The 19,670-nt window shown below is 36.9% G+C and overlaps 2 protein-coding genes across 4 annotated transcripts in view; one reads left to right on the forward strand and one right to left on the reverse strand.

Annotated features, from left to right (window-relative positions):
* Positions 1 to 2,432: 2,432 nt before the first annotated feature.
* On the forward strand, positions 2,433 to 9,316 carry LOC143465433 (tyrosine aminotransferase-like). Its single transcript, XM_076963722.1, has 11 exons — positions 2,433 to 4,260; positions 4,372 to 4,505; positions 4,783 to 4,955; positions 5,118 to 5,276; positions 6,530 to 6,668; positions 6,985 to 7,037; positions 7,136 to 7,218; positions 7,329 to 7,398; positions 7,574 to 7,783; positions 8,130 to 8,228; positions 8,463 to 9,316. Exons 1-11 carry the CDS (start codon positions 4,196 to 4,198, stop codon positions 8,571 to 8,573), a joined length of 1,296 nt encoding a protein of 431 aa, XP_076819837.1. The 5' UTR covers positions 2,433 to 4,195; the 3' UTR covers positions 8,574 to 9,316.
* Positions 9,317 to 14,124: 4,808 nt separating this feature from the next.
* Positions 14,125 to 19,670, reverse strand: part of LOC143464607 (dynein axonemal heavy chain 5-like) — a 30,099-nt gene continuing 24,553 nt past the window's right edge. For all 3 annotated transcript variants that reach the window (XM_076962485.1, XM_076962484.1, XM_076962486.1), the window contains exons 69-86: positions 19,495 to 19,629; positions 19,161 to 19,316; positions 18,799 to 18,981; positions 18,518 to 18,688; positions 18,253 to 18,440; positions 17,940 to 18,130; positions 17,737 to 17,858; positions 17,492 to 17,641; positions 17,166 to 17,411; positions 16,784 to 17,003; positions 16,421 to 16,660; positions 16,168 to 16,337; positions 15,768 to 15,983; positions 15,590 to 15,670; positions 15,308 to 15,439; positions 15,081 to 15,233; positions 14,756 to 14,990; positions 14,125 to 14,641 (exon numbers count right to left, since the gene is read on the reverse strand). In XM_076962485.1, the coding sequence (XP_076818600.1) occupies positions 14,484 to 14,641; positions 14,756 to 14,990; positions 15,081 to 15,233; positions 15,308 to 15,439; positions 15,590 to 15,670; positions 15,768 to 15,983; positions 16,168 to 16,337; positions 16,421 to 16,660; positions 16,784 to 17,003; positions 17,166 to 17,411; positions 17,492 to 17,641; positions 17,737 to 17,858; positions 17,940 to 18,130; positions 18,253 to 18,440; positions 18,518 to 18,688; positions 18,799 to 18,981; positions 19,161 to 19,316; positions 19,495 to 19,629 (3,147 nt within the window). In that variant the 3' untranslated portion in view covers positions 14,125 to 14,483. The remainder of the gene's footprint in view (positions 14,642 to 14,755; positions 14,991 to 15,080; positions 15,234 to 15,307; positions 15,440 to 15,589; positions 15,671 to 15,767; positions 15,984 to 16,167; positions 16,338 to 16,420; positions 16,661 to 16,783; positions 17,004 to 17,165; positions 17,412 to 17,491; positions 17,642 to 17,736; positions 17,859 to 17,939; positions 18,131 to 18,252; positions 18,441 to 18,517; positions 18,689 to 18,798; positions 18,982 to 19,160; positions 19,317 to 19,494; positions 19,630 to 19,670) is intronic.

The raw sequence follows: 19,670 nt of genomic DNA on the forward strand, positions 1-19,670 counted from the left end.
AAAGGAGGTACAGAATTCAGGTTATGAAAACTTCTGTAAACCATTAACTAACGAAACCTGAACATACATTTCATTAACTGAGGCTCATTGAAATGAAAAGCTTTGTAAAATAAGAATTACTTGACCTTTGCACTTTACAGTTAGAATGCGTCGGTATCGTTGGTAAACAAAATGTTTCGACAACAGTCAATATTACGTACCAGTAGCTCGTGATAAGGATCGTACGAAGTCCGTTGTATAAATATAAATATAAATCAATCTTTCACTATATGGTGACTAGCCTGTTAAACGTAGAGTCAGACATCAAACGCCGTTGTTTGAAAAATCTTTATCAATCAGTGTGTGATGAACCACGGTCCACGACCCAATGAAGATCTATTAAGTTGAAAAACGCCTTGTTTTGTGTTATAGCAGATATTCTAATAAAAATGTTTCTGGTCTCAGTCACTTTATAACGTGTATGTACTTGGAACTGTGGCTGTTGTTTAAAAGTGAATACTGTGTTGTACTTTCGTTATTTTGTATTGTATTAATGATTTAAGTTGATTGTGAGATACATCTCATGTAAATTTTGGTTACTTAGATGTTATCAAAAATTAATATATAATCAACTAACATCATTCTAACAATGTTGGTTACATTTTGACCGAGGTGTAAGTATACGTAGTATTTACACGTGAACAGAAAACAGCTTGGCTGACTTTAGCGGTTTTATCTAGTGGGAATACTTAACCGAAAGAGGGCAGTATGTCTCCAGACTAGCACAATATCATAATATAGGCGCTTAGTCCTGGATATGACTTCAAAGTTTGAGGTTCAAACTCCATCCGGCGACAGAGGTTTAGTCTCAAAGTAAACGAACGAGTTACCTCATACCTGTCGTTACTCCCAGGTCACTCTTGGACAAGGTGTAGCACCTGTAGGACTCTCCGGACTGGGAAAATGTCGCAATTGTTGTTTTTGTGTTGTAACAAAATACCTCGATAAGTTGTGCATTGTATTTGTTTGTCATGATTCCAATAAAATATTATTTAAAAGAAACAAAAAGATGGGAGTTTATGCAAAAGTTGCATTTGAGATAACAGAAACAAGATACAGATAACAGAAAAAGATAACAGAAAAAATATTCCGCTACATTTCTAAAGCGAACGAATTTCAATGATTGATTGACTCCAGAACGCTACACAGCTAGAGAAATAACCATTTGCCGCAAACATCTGTCACTTATGGAAAAGTGATAATTAGCGTCGGTTTAAATAGTACAGTGTCTACACTCCTTAATCTTGATAAGATGAAAAACTTGGCAGATCGTTACGTTGCACATTATTCTATTAACTTGTTATCTGAATTACTGATAAAGTATACTCGGTTACGTATAACGTGTATATACGATGATATATGTCATGGTATTTACTCTTAGTTTTCGCCTGCAATTAATAACCGCTAATTACTTTAAAGTTACGTTTAATGAACGCTTTCACTTTCTTGCCCCTCATCAAAACGCATCTATTAAGTTGCCCCCTTCTTCTTGTGCAAGCAAAAATTTTTTGGTCATCCTTTCAGTGCTGGATCTTTAAGCGAAACGAACGTACTCTCACCATTAAATTGTTTTTGAGTTACAAATATGCGGCTAAATTACACATTGTTTGATGTGCGCTTGTTTCTACGTTAAGTTTCAGACAACCAGCATTATTATATAAGCTGTTTTCGCACATCAGCTACTTAATAAATGTCCAAAAGATAGAGTAACATACTTGCAAATTGCATAAGCAGTTATGGAATAAAACTCGTCAAACCTGGAGTTCTGCATTCTCCTGATGCTCATGTATAATATCGTGTGTCTCCATTTATTGTGTCATCATGTATATTCATGTATGTCGAAGTTCTTCCCAATACTAATTCCAATGAAACACATAAAATGAAAAGATAAGGTTTAAAACAGTGGTCAACGTAAGAAGGACAAATAGTGCGTTGCTAGAAAGGCTGTAGCTTACCGCACCCTCACAAAGGCGATTTAAGTGATTGGAACTGACCGGCATCGGCAAAAATTAGGTCAATTAAGAAACAGGGAAAATTATGAAAAGGGGAAAAAATATTTGTTTTCAAGGAAATAAACAATCAGCGATGGTGATGAATAAGTTTTTATTAACTTAAATAGGTTGAATATTGCTTTCTTGAGGCATGGAAACATGGATACCAACAATCTTAACACTCTCTGAAGGTCAATTGTATGAAGAAATTCTGTTTTCCACCAACCCCACCAACACGTGTGTATACACCCCCGGTCCCGACCAATCAAAACCCGACCTGCCTCTCATTGAATAGTTACAACGTGCGTCACAATTACAGGCCTATAGGCCTATATATAAAACGAAAAGAGAACAGAGCTAATGGGTTATTCAATCTGTGACGCATAAAACGGATGGCCGTACGTTTGTCTGGGAAGACATTAAGTAAACGACATTTTTGTATCTTTTAGGTGTTTAGAAAGCTTAGTACGGAAAACAATGTTGTATGGCGAACTAGTTATCAGAGGATTTCTAAAACTTTCAGTACGGGCAAGTTTTAGAAGTAGCTTTACATAAAAACGATTTTTGAATCGAACTGTGGTAGATATTTGGAGCGGTTAGCAGTTAGCACACGCCTTCAACACGTGGCAGCGGGTTTTTCCCTTATTGCATGATCAAGTGCGCTCATTTGTCAGGTTGAATGAATCGTAATGATATATATCAAGTTAGGTTTTGTTTTAACCTTTGAATGCATACTGAGTAGTGTCGTTTCAGTTGTTGATTTGTATAAGACATCATTTCCGCTAACATGATGTTACATACCGCGTTTTACATGGCAACGTTATAATGACGACATGAACGCATCTGCTTTGATATATCAGTTTCCGGATAGGCTGCAGTGCGTAGCTTAAAAAAATCACGTTGCCTGTTGTAATATTTGTGGGCAATGCATTATTACGACAGTAAAAGCTGCTATAGCTAAAATCAACTTTTGCATACTCATTCTCCTATCCTAACCGCCTCCCTTTAATAACAGACGGCGTGACCTAAATACGGTGAATACACACTTTGTAGAATTAATCTACTGTAACTCGTGGAAGTTACTTTAAGAGAGTTCATGTGACCAAATGGTTGCCTGGCTTTGTGATTAACAATTAAGTTAATAGGTTAAGAGCATCTCTGTTAGAATAATAAACGCGCACTCAGTCAGAATTTTTTTTTCGCAGCAGACAGAACTCCTTTTACACTATTCAAACTGTGTCTTCTGTTTAGTTAAGTACAAAGAAAAGGGTCGTCGTTTGAGTACTGAGTAGTAGCCTCTGGTATATATTATAAGCTCGAGTTATGTCAGATCAATATGGTGAAGGTGAATTCCCCTTGAAAAAGTGTAACAACCATTTTTTCCCATAAAACTTGTAAGCCTAAGGCTAGAGACAGTTTTATTTACTTTCTGTTAGTGGTATTTGTTGTCATGTTCCAAGTTGTGAAGCTCGAGATATTTGTGTTTGACCTTGTAAAGGTTGTCTGTGTTTACACCACATGTCCACATCAGATCAAAAGGTCGTTTTATTGTTCAAATCTTTTTATTCTAATTGGGATGCTAAGTACGTTTTAGGTCAACAACAGAGCACTTAGGTTTATCAGCTCAACAGTATAATTAACCACTTGTTCGGATGTTAGCTTAACCGTATAAAAGTTTTGTTACTAATTTTGCTTTTCTCATTGGTTGTGATAATAAACGATTTTGCGTTGTGTAGAACGAAAACAGTTTTTGGTAAAATCACTAAATCGAGGATAGGACCTACTCATTAATATTATGTAATAGGGTTTGCTCAGTAACATTTTATGCCATCATTTGCACAAATTGTGTTAGCTGTGACTTTGTGACTTTCTTTCCGTTATCAGCTTTGTAGCGCGCTGACAGTTTGCACTGCTTTTCGTTTTCACCTGTTGTAAAAAGAAGTACACGGAACATGACAACTCTGGCATGCATGAGATTGTTATCTCTATTTTTTCACCCTCTACAATGCGCCAGACACGCATGGAAAATAACCTGTAAGATTCCATTTTTGGCCGATACAAAACAGTTCGCGTACGTTCAACAGTATTTGCTTTATGTAGTGCTGTCGGAATTTCATTAACAAATCATAAACAGATTTCAGGTTTAGTCTTGTTTAAAATTGCACATGGCTCTCAAGAATCAGCTTAATCAAGTTAATCACGTGAATGGTTATACGAACGGAACCGTCGGGTAAGCTTATATTATTGAAATGCATGTCAATGACTCATGATTTTTGCAATTTCAGTGACATTTGTTAATACATGCTCTATTTTAGTATTACTGGATTATTTCATTCCACAGCCATCGAAATACCACAAAATGGGACGTAAGGTCATCACAAACAGCCAACAATACATTCAATCCTATCAGGGCGTTAGTTGATGAAATGGACATACGACCCAACCCGGAAAAGAAAGTTATTACGTTGTCTTTGGGTAACTCTTGAACAGCTTTTGTTTTCACTGGCCAGCGTGAACCATTCAAAAATAGAACACGCATTACACTGGCAAAACAGTAATGTAACTTTATCCAGGCGCAAATCTTTTTTATCTACAGTACACTCGCCTGATATTTGCCGTGATTAAATTGGACACCATTTGATACGACTGTAATACACTACTGAATTTATGGAAACGAGTTGGATGGTAGTTAATTTCAACGGAGGCTCAGTAAACCTATAAGGCTTCGACAAGTTATTTTTCTTGGTTTTAGGTGACCCTACTGTCTTTGGAAACTTCCAACCAGCCGAACAAGTCCTACAGTCTGTGGTGGATGCAATCAAGAACGGGAAAAACAACGGATATTCTCCTTCGTTTGGACATGCCACTGCAAGAGATGCTGTGGCTGCATACGTCAGTGTTCAGGGACCTGAAGTCAATGGCGGCGTCAGTTTTATAGAATACTTGAATGGTTTTAAATGGATCTATGTAAAAGTAGTTTAAATAAGTTGGTGTTGGTTAAAATTATACATTTCACTTAAAACTTTGCCTCACTGAGAAATTTTTTTTATATTTTATCCTTTCGTTTACCTTATTTTATCTGCACAGGATGTGTATTTAGCGTCTGGATGCTCGGATGCGATCAATATGGCTATTTCGGTATTGGCTGACCCGGAAGACAACATACTGATCCCGAGACCAGGATTTTCTTTGTATGAAACACTCTCCTTGTCACAAGGCATTCATGTAAAGCATTACGATTGCTTGGTAAGTTGAGCTTTCTTATAGTGCCGTAAAAGCAATCAACTGGTTGTGTGAGTCTAGTGTTTTGCTTCACAATCCGTTTCTAAACGTGTACACTTTTCCCTCGACAAATAGATACTTTTTCAAGACTTATTGGCAAGGGTGTTTGGTTTTGTCTTGTCAATTTGCGTATCGTGATACTTTCCTAGTTGCTCGCCAGTTACATCACTGTAACTAACTTGTCATGACACGGAAACGGATTAAAAGTAGAAAGTTTAGCGCAAACGCTTCATGCCAACACACGGTGATGACAAGTAACCAGACAAAATATTGTGTAACAATATGTTGTATATCGAAACTTTCTCACGGCTAGTGATACTAAATGAAAGCACTCTAAATAGTTCACTGGTTGGAGACCTCGCTGATTTAAATTTTGATGAAAATTGTGACGCAGTGTTCAGTGCCAGTTACTACAGCCTTTATGAAACTTATAATGTGATTTTTAACCGTTATACAGATGATATTATTGTACGTGTATAGTATATATCGTATTATTGCAGGTGGTTTAAAGCATTGCTATATATAGTACTGTATATACTATATACAATCTTCCATTACAATCGTGGATTTATACGCATTCCTTGGAATCAAGAAATCTATGCCACTTTACATTTCTACAAATCCGGTCCAATTAATTGTTGTGATATAACTGTAGGTTGTAGCTTTATCAGCAGCAGACTGTTAAGACTTTTAAACTAAATGTTACATGAAAATATATCCTATGTAAAACAACGAACACTTGCTTTATTAAAAGAAGCGCTACGTCGACTTTAGTGAGCAATGAAGACAAATTATTATTGTCTTCAAACATAGATTTGCCCTTATCTTGGCCTAGCCATAGGCTGGGTATTAGCAAACGCTTTTTCCGCTGTCATTTCTTGGAAGGCGTTCCAAAGGAGTGTACAGGCCGCATGCTTTCCTGATTTGCTTTGTTTACCACATCTTGTAACCAGATACCATGGTTTGCCCTGGAGTAACCGACATATCACGCGTTAAGGCACATAGTTGATTGGTGACATACGAATGCCATGTATTGACCTTTTTCGAAGATGTAACCTTCGTAAGTTGCACTGCCATTGGACAAAAGCTATGGCGTTGTTGAACCTGTCTATTTGAATCGCAGTAGCTCAATCTTTTGCGATTGGTCCATTTTCAAAGGCGCGTTTCGGGTGTAATCGATTTTCTGTTGTATTTACGGTTTCTTTTTTTATTTACAGCCCGAGAAGTCCTGGGAGGTTGACCTTGAACACTTGGAAAGCTTAATCGATCGAAAGACGAAAGCAATAGTTGTAGTGAATCCTTCCAATCCTTGCGGCTCCAATTTTAACGCTGAGCACATTCGTGCAATCCTTGAAGGTGCGTTTTATATGTCGTTGTTTTTATAATTAAATTGATGTGTATTAAAATAGATTTTGTCTTATTTGTTATGTTAAAATTTTTAAACTTCACGTTACTACACGTCACTACAACTGATTTCGTGTAGTTAATTATTATTAGTGGCTTTACTATATAGGTATTTACAGATTTGTACCTTGTAAGTAAATAAACAAGGTGGATATAAGACGGTTTTGAGAATTACGAAAATCAACCTCTACAAATAAAAGATAAAAATGTGAAATTTTAGAAATCTGATACACAGTTTTCCATAACAAAACTACATGTTTTTTTTCAGTTGCTGAAAACAACAAAGTTCCGATTCTAGCTGATGAAATTTATGCCGACCTTGTAAGAAGTTGTTTTTCATACCTTTCTAACAGAAATAGACTGGTTTAAACATTATATATTAACTTTTTGATGTATGCTAAACTCTTTATATCGTTTAGGTCTTCCATGACAAAAGCTTTCATTCTTTTTCTTCTCTCTCCAGTTCTGTTCCAATATTATCGTGTGGTGGAATAGGCAAAAAGTGAGTCATATATGTTGACGGGTTCTAAACTACTTTGATGTGTGGTGCGTGACACATTCGCGGATTAAATTTTCAACGTGTGTTCGTAAACTCTATTTGTTTGTTTCAAGGTTTTTAGTTCCAGGCTGGCGTATGGGTTGGGTTGTGGTACATGATAGGAATGAGATATTCGGTTCAGAGGTAAGAAGCCGCATTGTTTTCATTTATTTTCATAAAATACTCTGCATAAAAATAACTATTGCATCCTATGTGTAGACAATGCAAAAGTTATTTTATTTATCTATGTTTTTATTGTATACTTATAACTTTCCGAATAATTCATTTTGGGCTAATCTTATTTCATTTGGCTTTGCAGATCAGAACTGGGTTGGTGAAGTTATCACAGCGTATTTTGGGCCCATGCACTTTGATTCAAGCTGCCCTTCCAGGCATACTAAGTACTCCTGAAGCCTGTCATCAGGAGACGATTGCAAAGCTAGAAAAAAACGCAGACCTCTTATACGAGAAACTGAGAATAATTCCCGGACTTAAACCTATCAAACCGGAAGCAGCAATGTATATGATGGTAAGCAGATGCTTAAGGACTTAGTTAAGCGAGCTGGTAATGTTTATCGTGTATTGGAATTTGTTTCATTTTTAACACGCTTAGTTTCATTGAAAAAATGAATGACTTGTAAAAGGCTCCATCAATTTACCATTAAAATGCACTGCAATTATTTTCATGAAGATTTCTGCAGGATTTGAACCATGATATATCATATGAAATTAAAAATTTCTTTTTATGTCAATGTTTTGAGAAGTTGATTTACTTTTCCCAGCTGCTGTAGAACACGAAACGATGTAGAAAACAAACATAAAATTTTCATAATAGATGGATGAATCACTTAATAGCTAAAAGTAACTTTGCGCAGGTTGGATTTGACAGAAACCATCTTCCCGAGTTCAAGGACGAAGTTGCTTTCACAGAGAGGTTAATGTGCGAACAGAGCGTTTTCTGTCTTCCATCAAAGGTAATTTTTACAAGAATTTTCTAAGGTTAAGCCAGCTAACGGTAAGTTTTTGTGCCGTACTAATACTTTTTATAAGTACCATGTGTGACTTGTAATAAAAAACCTACTGAAGCAGGTTTTGTAAAACAACTGCTGGTCTGCTCTAATCTGTCTTAGTTGTTTGTAACAGCTTTTTTAAAACTCCAGAAAATGATAAACAAAACACTAGTAATCTTTTCACTCTTCTTTTACCAGTGCTTCAAGTATAGCAACTACTTCCGAATCGTCTTAACAGTCCCAGAAGACCAAACTGAAGAAGCCTGCAAAAGATTAGAAGAGTTTTGCTTGAAGCATTATAAACCATGAATTTATCAGTTGTTACAAAGAACTGTAACGTTTAAAATTTTCTAATTCTACTGTGGTATTATGCGGCATTTCACGTATGTACAGCTATGCATATAAGCTTCTGATGGCAACTTTGTGCACATGTTTAATTCGACTACTGTGAGTGTTTGAATGTCAAATGCCAAATCTCCGGAATTTTACTAAAGTAGAATCAAAAAGTTCCACATTTTATTTTATGGCATTGTTTGCAATATCTTACCAATCTTACACATTTTTATGTCTGATTTACGTACTTCACATTGGCTTTGGACATTTTAGCATTATGGAAAGCGCTTGTGTGGAAACGTTTTATGTAAACCCGTCGACTGTGCACAATAAGGAACCAACTATCGCCAGAATATCTGCACCTCTGTAATTGTTGTAATTTTTTGTGGTGAAATTTTTCTCTAGTTTGACATTTTCTTTGTACATATGGTCCCTAAGCTTTTAAATTACCTACAATATAAGCGCGAAAGCACACAGCTATACACAGTAATTTATTTTTTCTGTTTCTACCATAAAATACACTCTACTTTACACGAGTTTGCGTTTTGTGAATGTAGCGATAAACAAGTTTTTGGAAAATGGCAGATTTAAGCAAAGATTTTTCACACTTTTACGTATATGGTTTGGAGTTATGCTTGAAAATGTAATTACGTGATATATTGCTGGTATATATAGTTGATGAATATTTAATTATTTATTAATATATGACACTCACAAGCCATTGTCTAATTTTGCAGGGGTTTTGATAACAATCATTGCTTGGCATTCAAATAGGATAACGACAAAGGCCTCAGAAATATTAGCCATCAAATCTATTTCAGCAAAAACTATAACTTATAAGTTTATAACCAATGATGTAAGAACTTGAGTTGACTTGTGTCTTTGTGCTTGAAAGACTTAACTTGACCTGTGCTAACGTGGAAATTTCGGTTGACTTCACACGAGTCACAAAATAAATGTGACAAATCATTATAGAATTGGTGTTTCATTTAAGAAAGAAGTCATTCAAAAGGTACCATGCAATACATTCATTCTATTGAATGAGCAGAAATGTATATAAATTTAGATTTTATGGTCATGTTTACGTTGGAAGTATTCCGGGAGCCGTTTATTATCGACCTAAACCGAAAGATAAATCGTTAATGGCAACTTGTTTGTGACTTGGCACGTGTTAAGACTTGGACTTGACTTGATAAACGTAAACGTACTTATAGAACTTATAAACCCATCGAAACAACATTCGGTTTAACATGTTTTACTGAATCGCTCCTATCTCAGGTCCTTTGGCAAAATGAAAAGTAACCATAGCCACAAAAAGTAGAAATGCCTGGAAAACATTGCCACACGTCCACGTAACTGTAAGTCTGTTCAACATTAAGTAAATTGCAGCTTCTAGTATAACAGGTCTAGGCTTAAGTCCGGGAAAGTTTCTCAATTAAATGTTGGCATATTTTTCTAGTTTTACAACCGTATCTTGATGGAATGACTTAGAGTTAGGAGTGCTTAGCATGCCTGAAAGAGCAGCTTGGATCAACGTGCATGTACTCAAAATACGTTGCATCAGTTTTACCAAGTCAGTTCTGACGTGCAAAAAAGGCCAAGTTAAAACAAAGTTTACCCAAAGCGAAATGCAACGGTTCCTGTTTGAAAAGCAACCTATCATGTACCACAACCCAACCCATACGTCAGCCTGGAACTAAAAACCTGTGAAACAAACAAATAGAGTTTACGAACACACGTTGAAAATTTAATCCGCGAATGTGTCACGCACCACACATCAAAGTACTCTAGAACCGGTCAACATATATGACTCACTTTTTGCCTATTCCACCACACGATAATATTGGAACAGAATTGGAGAGAGAATAAAAAGAATGAAAGCTTTTGTCATGGAAAACGTAAACGATATTAGGTGGATGTGGGAGCGTAAGTGTAGTTAATAGTTAACTTAAGTTTACAATAAACGTAATTTTGTTTTTCTTTCAATGTTGGCAGATTTCATAAGTCAGAATCGGAACTTTATTGTTTTCAGCAACTAAAAAACAAAATGTGTAACCAAGATTTTTCCTTAGCCAGAAAACTTCCCGCTTTACAGCTAGTCAATTAGCTCCTTTTGTTTTACTAACTTTTAATAGCATTTCTTAGATAAAAACAACCATCTTTCTTTAAAAAAGTCCAAACGTCGACTCCTTTAAGGGGCTGTAGGTCCATCTGAAGCCCTATCTAAAACAATGCAAAGTACAATTTTTCAATTTGAATTTGCTTCTAAACAAGCCCGGTCACCTTGCTGAGTTTTTGTATCCGCCGAGATGTAGGTCAAAAGGACTTAATGCGGTATTTTGAGAAAATTCTCGTATCTGAAATTCTCGCACCAAATGCTTCAACTTTTTAACAACTTTTTCCCTTACATTTCTCCAAAAAATCAGCCAAAAAGCCTTAACTTTGAACCAACACAAAACGTTAACTTTAGCCTGAACCTACACTGCGCACACGCCATAACAACAGCAAACCTCCACAGATTAAGGTCACATGCGCACTGGACCGGAACCATTGATACTTTTTCTATAGTGACGTCTTGCATGCGACCTTCGTAACAATCGCCGGGTTGCCGTTTTAAAACTACTGAAAATCGTACTACAGCCCCTTAACACTCGCCCCGCACTTCCCAGCCGAGCGCAACACCACGCAAACCAGATTCCACCGCTGTCACACAATCAGAAAATAAACGCGGGACGCTAAATACCAATTAGGCCCTAGGGGTAGCGATGTAAGACGTCACAAGGGATAGACTAAACACATGTGTACATATGAATAGGTAAAATACGGCAGCACGTGAGCAAACATAAGAAAACTTGACGAGCATGCATACAAATCACACAATGCGAATAAAAACAGAAGTTGACCCACACATTTGACTAAATTAACCTATAAGAGTGGTGCGAACAAGCAGTGTACAATGTGATTGTTCTAAAACGGGTGCATAAAAATAATCCCGTGACATTTGCACGTTTAAAATTCTTACCACAACAAACAAAACAAAATCTTTTTAACAATTGTAATCAATACTTCTAAAAAGAATGAAACAGACCGAAATTGGACATGACAGCGACATCATTAGTTGCTTTTGACTCCATTAAGGTGAATTTGGACTTTAAGAAAAAGATTAATCAAATTATACAGATAAGTTTAGCAAAGTCTTCGCGTCTGTGCAATGGAAAACAAGAGAAAAACCTGGAGAGATTTGATTCTAATATCATAATGGGCAAACAATGTGCCTTAACTCGTGGTGCTCAGATTGCTAACGGGCTAACTCCCTTCTCGGATTACAAGGCGTGGTAAACATTGCTAATCCGGAAGGCAAGCAATGTTTACCAAAAACCTTCCAAGAAGTTACAACAAAAAAGGCATTGGGCAGCAAGCAATTGGGCCATTCGTAATTGTGAAGTAAATGGCGCGATATTTTGTACACAGGAAGAATCCTTTAACCCAACATGCTCAAAATAGTTTTTTTTAATCTCGGAGTATGGACGTGACTTTGACTTTAATAACATAAAAAACACAAAAAATTCAACGTTTTGCAGAATATAATAAACTCTCAACGTGTCCCGAATTGGCAAAGCCCAACTAATAAAGAGTGAAAGCTGGTAAATCAGACTTTTGCTAGTTCTCTTTTGCTAGCTTAGGAAAGAACAATAAGCAGCTTGCAGAGCTGAAGAGCTTCACAAAATCCTGCTTTCATAATACATCACATAACCAGTTTGACCGTTTAGTGAAATATATTCCATAGATATATAAAAGCTTCGCTTACCGAGCTATCGTAAAGCTTAGATTAATTATTGCATTAATACACATCCTGCGAAGATAGAAACGTGTAAATAATAATGATGAAACTCGTAATTGCAATTTAACTAAATGAACCGCTAAATCTATATAACTGAAATTTTGTCACACAAATCCATTTTCAACTAGTCTTATGTGCTTAAACTTTAATTGGCTTATTTTGTTGTTTACATGTGGTCACTGAGAGCTAATGTTACCCCACAGATTTTCTTGCAGTGGCATGTTCAAATTAAGGTGAATATCCGATGTTTTTCCCGTTCTTGATTGCATCCACCACATGCAGACTAAAGGAGTTGTTCGGTTGGTTAGAAATTTTCAACAACAGTATAACGCCACCTAAATTGACAATTACACCTATTTATTTTGAAGATTTATGTTAAGTTTCGGTCGTGATAAATTTGTTTCCACCCGACTCTTTTGCCCTCATCGATTGCTGTCTTTGTAGGCCTTTAATTTACATTTTGAAGAATAAAACTTTAACAACGAACTCTATCAGCTCTCCTGACGAGATAATCGATTTAACTGAATTTTCTGCTCTAAGTTAGTTGAAAATATTGAAAATTGCCATAAAAAATTGATCTCAGAATGAATCAAAATAAACCGATATCATGGAGGCAGTTAGATAGAAATCTGATTTCAAAAGTTTTTCAATCAACTTTGGTATAAATTATAGATACAGTATACGAAAAATTTGTCCACAAATGCGGTGATCGGAATTTTCACAAATAACATCATCGACAGACAGTTGAGTTCTTTTGACTTATCTGTAAAGTTTAACAGAGCATTAAGCACCTGCGTTGTAGACCTCAACACATACGTATATACAGCGTGTTTACGTGCACTTATGTATTCTGATATGCACGTTTTTTGAATTTGTAACTTTACAACAAATATCATGTCTAGTACCAATTTAATGATATTTGTACTTCCACGGATTGCTGCCGTCTGCATTAAAATTTTCACTAGCAATCATCTTTACTTTTTCCACATTTATTGACGTTACATAACTGGTCTGATGCGTGTATTCATTAGCAACGGATACTACCGTAATTGTTTTCCCTTGCCTATTATACGAACTACAGTATATAACGTCACATTCTGTTTGCGGTGCGCCATAATTTGCGAGACCAGATTAGAATTTATTACTTGCATTTTCACTGAAGTATAATATTTAAAATACCAAACCCTTATAAGGTGCTGTCTAACGAAGCAAGTTAGCATATATCACCCTCAAGAATCTGACAAAAAGCTTTCAAACGGGACCATCTTTTTACGATAGCAAGGAAACATACTTGCTCACAAACTAACACAAAGTACCCCAGATATGGAAAGAAAAGCCCAACCGATGGGTCTATACTACAAGTCCAACATGACATTACTTTTCTAACCACATCCAATACTGACAATAAAGCCGAGAGTTCGCTAATATTACAGCAGGAATTTGAGAAGGTACAAGATCAGTTACACATGTCAATTAAACGTGGTTTGGATATGTCAACCGCCATTAAAGACCATCTTCCTACTCTCAAACAAGGGCAACCGTAGTCGCGGCTGCCCACGCAGTGGTGGACTAATTAAAACGCCTTCAACGACTGACAGAGGACACACTAAACGGAAGGCTGTGACTGCCGAAGTCTACATGATGCCATGCGATGAACGGAACGTGAATATGATGATGAATGTGATATTTGAGCAAAATTATACGACTTTATTTTAATACTGCATTGGTTAAATATATATGAAGGCTAAAAATATACGTATAAACGTTGTATGCTAAAAATTACACTACATCATTATTGATCACAGTTATCATTAAATATCAAAAAACTGATAGCAATACTATACACACAGTCTCGCACGTAAAAAGTCACACTAAACTAATTTGCAAGCATAAATACATGTGCATTCCGATATAAAGCGGTTACAAAATCTATAATGTGTATGTTTGAAATGGTAAAATATATTCCTAGTGCTATGTTACACAAAAGAAAGCGAACCCTACTGCTAAAGGCGATTTCAAATAAACGTACAACCATTGCAGGGTGCTTATTTTACATCACAGAGTAAGGCAACGCCTCGTAGAACCCAAGTATCGGGGTTAACTGCGGTCTTGAGGTCCACCTGAGCAATGTAATTGAGATCGGTTCGAGAGGGCTTCTTGTAAATGGGACATCCGTAGAAAGACTTCGATTCCTGCTTGGTGTCTGCACGTAAAAAGAATCAAAATTTTGATCAAAATGGAAATTAAGACTGTATTTTTCTGTTTTTGTGACTTCTTTTATTTTGAGACAAACCTGCCTAAATGCTATTCAACTAACCTCCTTGCACGGCGTCAATGTGAATGATCGGCATTTGTTCAAAGAGAACTTTCGACTTGGACTCGGTCAGTTTTTGATTTCGTTTGTCCCAGGCTGCACCTTCTAGAAACAAACCGTAGACGTACACGCCTTCTTCCGGAGCAGTAGTGACGTCATCTCTGGACGTGAACTTAGTGACGTCATTATGGAGGACAACACTGTCCAGAGCCCAGCCCTTATGCGCTCGAGTAACTTCCTATAATGTACATGTTGGATTCAAGCATTCAAGCTTTTTCGTATATGAATAAGCGTATAGCTTTTAGTAATTAAATTACATAAAAAATACCTGCTTCATGGCAGTTAAAAACCCTTGGGGATTAAAGAAGCCAGTCATCCAAAACGATTTCGGCTGCCCTTCAAAACACCATGTTCGGAATTGGCTATTACGATCAAGCAGTTCAGTGAACCAGAATCCCAAAGTACTTGACGGCCACGACACCTAAATGGATTTATTTGAATTAGCTCTCTCCACTATTCATAATAGTCACCTTGAGTAAAACGTCAGAAATTTACCTTTAGCCATTTTGCGGGTATTCTGCCATCATACATGCAGTCAAGGGCGTCTCTCAGATTCTCGCTCATGATAATTGTGCCTTCAATAGCAAGCTTCAGGTCAAGAAGCGTGTGCCTCACCAAGCTGATGACCTATATCAAAAATAAAATGCGAAAAACGATAAAACATCTTCCGCAGTGATTGTTTACCAAGTTACATTTAATCCTGGTTTTATCCATTTGTTCAGCAAAGGCAAGAATATTTTTTAGGAAAACTATATTAAGTATAAATAAACGCTCTACCTTTTGCATCCGATCAATTTCTTGACGTAAAAATATATTCATAGGCTGCAGAGCACCCAATATTTTCAAACGAGACCTGACCTGGTAATTGAGCGTGAAACAAAGATATAAAATATTCTGTGAATGCTAAGTGTGAATAAAATTTACAGAAGATATGCAAAGATGAGTAAATGCTCACCTCATATGGAATGTAATTCTCGGGAAGTTTTTCCAAAAAATCTTCGGCCATGCGATAAGCAACATCTTCCCTGGTTTCTCCAGTTCCGGAACTGCTATCTTTGGGTTGAATGCTCAAGATAGTGTCCAGAATGTCCTTTGCGCTCTTAGTTTGATAAGTGATATCTGCATTAGGATGGAGCCCAAAAACTTCAGGAGTGTCCGTGCTTGGAAGACCCTGACAGGAAACAAAAGGGAATCATTACTATGAATCCAGAATTGTAGTAAACTGGACGTGGTAATAGCAAAGGTATTATTTCTAGACGATGTCTGTCGGTTTTTCGTGCCTTATACTATTCGTTTACAAGCAACATATCTTTAAAATCAAAATGGCTGTTTTGTTTTGTTCAATACATACATACCTGTATATAATCCAAGTACTGTGCCACGGTCTTGCAACTAGGAATTACATAACCTTTGTAAAATCTGAAGTGAGACTGCAGCATGGCATCACCAAACCACACTTTGGCAAATGTGTTTAGAAGGATCTTGTCGTAATCATCGGTAACTCGTCCACCATATTGGATTTCACCTTAAGGTTAAAGTTTATCAGTCATAAGGTATACGCCGTCGTCTTAGTCGAGTTTCAGAGCAATGAAGCTTTCGAAGCAATACCTATCATGTATCGGACAGTGTTCCAAGACACCCCTTTCTTTATGTCCATATCGTCCAGATGATTCTGCACGAATTGCACAGTGGCGTTAAAGTCTGCTTGATTAAACTCGTACGGGATGTTCCAGCCTATAGGTCCAAACTTCCGCCGTTCTTGGACGGTTGTGTGCAAGAAAGCGACGCCATATAGCATGGGTTTCCATTGTGGCATATTCGACACTTCAAGCTGATCTTGTGTGATTGCTAAACGCAGAATAATAGGCAATAAACGTAATACACTTAGATAAAACACTCAATACTTAAAAACATGTAAAGTTGAAATTCACAAACAAGCTAAAATATGAAATATAGTTTTATGAAACCTACCTGCATATGATCGTTTCAAGCCTGCCTTCAAACCCTGAGGCGGATCGTTCGTAAATTTGATTGACGTTTGAAGAAGAGTGATCGGGAACCTGGGATGAACCTCAGTTGTGATCCAAAGTCTGAACGAAGGATCAACTTCTTCCGTTTCTGTCACAGTATCCAGCAGCTCCTCCAAGAATTCCAACGCCAAATGACAATTTTGAAGCAAGGCCCATCCACCCTGCAAAAGCGAAATTCATCTAAGATTGAAAAAGGAACAAACTCATATTTATACGAAAATGCAAAGCCACGAAAAACTTTTTACCAAAATAGGGATCGTGAATTTATGACCATGCAAGCATGGTGTAAAGCAAACAATTACTGTTGACATCCTTAAGCTTACATTTGTCATTGAGTGCTGTAGCAATCTTCTGGCGTGAACCTCTTGGCCTTGTCCCATGCTCACATCCTTGCAATCTACTTTCATTTTCTTTGCCAAGGCCTCAATTTGTATTGTTGGATCCGATCCCATAGAGAGGAAGCAGATCATAGGAGTCCTGGGATTACTCTCGCTACACATTTTCTCCAGATCCAAGATCACTCCCTCCGCAAATTCCGGGCCAAGTGTTTCCACAATGTATTTACGGCTCTGTAAAAATAATATTAACGTAATAGTGTCTTATAAAACATGAAAAAAAATCATTTTCTATCGTGGACCTCTTATATTACCTGCACCATTGTTCGATCAGGACACCAACATCTAATTAAAAGCAGCCTGTAAAAAACCCTCAAGGACACATCGTATCCATCAGGTATCACTGCATCTTCAGGAGCTTCCTTATCAAACCATTGCTTCCACTGTCTCTCGTTATTCTGAATCTGCACAAGATAAGTAATTGTTAGTTTTTGTTAGTGGTGTTAGTAAATGTGCTTCTATGCTAAGGCATAAAAGCAATGAGAAAAACAATGCATACCTGACGTAGTATGTCATTGAAGTGTTGAAGCTTTGAAAGCTCGACCAAGTTGAGCCAAGTCATATCTAGGATCCACTTGCATGGCTTTGGAGGACAAGCGTTCAGATCCAATGAAGCGCCACCTAATTGGAAACATCAGGTAAAATGTGAACATGTTTTTGTTATTTTATTCTACTAAGACTTATAAGGCTTCAAAAACTAACCTTTAATGAAAGTGAGGAATTCTCTGTGCTTAATGTCCTTAGAAGTGAGTTGAATCTTTAAGGCCATCAAGAGAGTGAAGAGTGTTTTATGCGATTCGTAATATCCGCGTGCTGCGTACTGGAACACTTCATACGTCATCACGGTAATGATGTTAGAAATCCTTTTGCTGGTAATAGGACTTTTTGGGGCCCTAAGAAACAGCAATATCAGTCCTTATTAAATAATTTTAGATTCTTAAAAACACATTCCAACTATAAACCTTAAACTCTATTTAGTTGGATTTTTTAAAAACTTGTTAAAATTGTTACTCACTTATCCAGAGAGAGATCAAAGAGGCCAAGAAATTGTTTCAAAGAGGTCTGGTACATCACGTTTACCATCGACATCTCAACAATCAAAAAATACAGTATGCTGCCTCTTGCGGCGACTGGACGATATTCTTCCCTAGCTGCATTTATTTGAACTTCAGTTTCGGTTGCAGTTTGAAGTTTGAGCGTGACCTGAAATTCATAAGAAGATATATTAAAAGAGAAATGTTTATGCGCTCGTTTGGACTAAAGTTAGTATGGTTAAAAACCTCTTCCGCAGTATGTTTGGTTGTCCGCAGAACACCGAGCAAGCTTTCGTCTTCTACCAAACTTCCTTTGGTAGAAGTTAGACGGTAGAGCAAATTGTCTTCAAGTTCTTTCATTTTACGTTTGTTTTGTGTGACGCCGCTCAAAAGATCATTTCTTTCTTTTTCTAGTTCCTATACCGCAAGATAAAATTTTTGAACTTTTTAGAGTGTGTTTTATAAAGAAAATGCATTTGTGACAAAGAACATAAGCGCCGAATCCTTTTATTCGCTTGTCGTTATACCTGCTTCTCAGTCAAGATGACCCGTCCAAGAAGCTGGTCTTCAAGACCCTTGACTGTGACCGTAAAGTCGATGATGGATGTTCTAGCGCTTATCTCGGGAGTATAAGCTGGATTCGGTAGCTTGGTTGTAATGTAGAGTTTAAATCCTTTCATGACGTCCACTTCTTTATCACCAACTTTAACCTGACAAGCACAAGTGAAGTTTTGTTTTATTATATTCCATATAGTGCAATACATCAACTAGTTTGCAAGAGCAGACTATATATATATATATACAATTATACATACACACATATGGAAAAATCTAATGATTAAGTGTATTTACTCTAATCTGTTAAAAATGTCGAAAAGTGATCTCATACCTTCAATGTGCTTCCGAGTTTGATAAAGTTTTTATCCAAGACATTATCTAAGGCCGGATCCAACTCCTCGCCAACATCCTCGATAAGAAGAGGACGTCCGATGGAAAGCGCATCCTCCAAATGAGTTCGGAAGTATTTGTGATGCAAAGATGTAAGCTAATGAATTTGAATGCTGATAAATTTTCACATTTATCAAAGTAACCTTAAAGCTGTTAAAAGGATTTTCCATCATGCACTGACAAAGAACATTCGGAAGTCATTCTTGAACTATGGTGATTTATAACGCATTTAAGTCCAAATACTCACGAGAATTCAGTCAATTGCTCATACTAACCTGCAGTTCGCTGTTAGACTCTCGGTTTTTAATCCAAATCTTTCCCTGTCCTTGTGGATCAATGAGTAGCGGATAACGAGCAGCTTTCGTTACAATGATACCGTTTTGAATAGATAGCTCATCATTTGGCAGTCCCTAATACGAAGATCAAAACAACTTAGTGGGAAAACTGATAG

Source organism: Clavelina lepadiformis, chromosome 7, assembly GCF_947623445.1.
Source record: "Clavelina lepadiformis chromosome 7, kaClaLepa1.1, whole genome shotgun sequence".
NCBI classification, from domain to species: Eukaryota; Metazoa; Chordata; class Ascidiacea; order Aplousobranchia; family Clavelinidae; genus Clavelina; species Clavelina lepadiformis.

Excerpts from the sequence above, each read along its gene's own strand:
- LOC143465433 (XM_076963722.1), top strand. The coding sequence starts at position 4,196 with ATGGCTCTCAAGAATCAGCTTAATCAAGTTAATCACGTGAATGGTTAT. Across the intron at positions 7,219-7,328 it reads TGTGGTGGAATAGGCAAAAA|GTTTTTAGTTCCAGGCTGGC; the intron begins GTGAGTCATATA and ends GTTTGTTTCAAG. Across the intron at positions 8,229-8,462 it reads TTTTCTGTCTTCCATCAAAG|TGCTTCAAGTATAGCAACTA; the intron begins GTAATTTTTACA and ends TTCTTTTACCAG.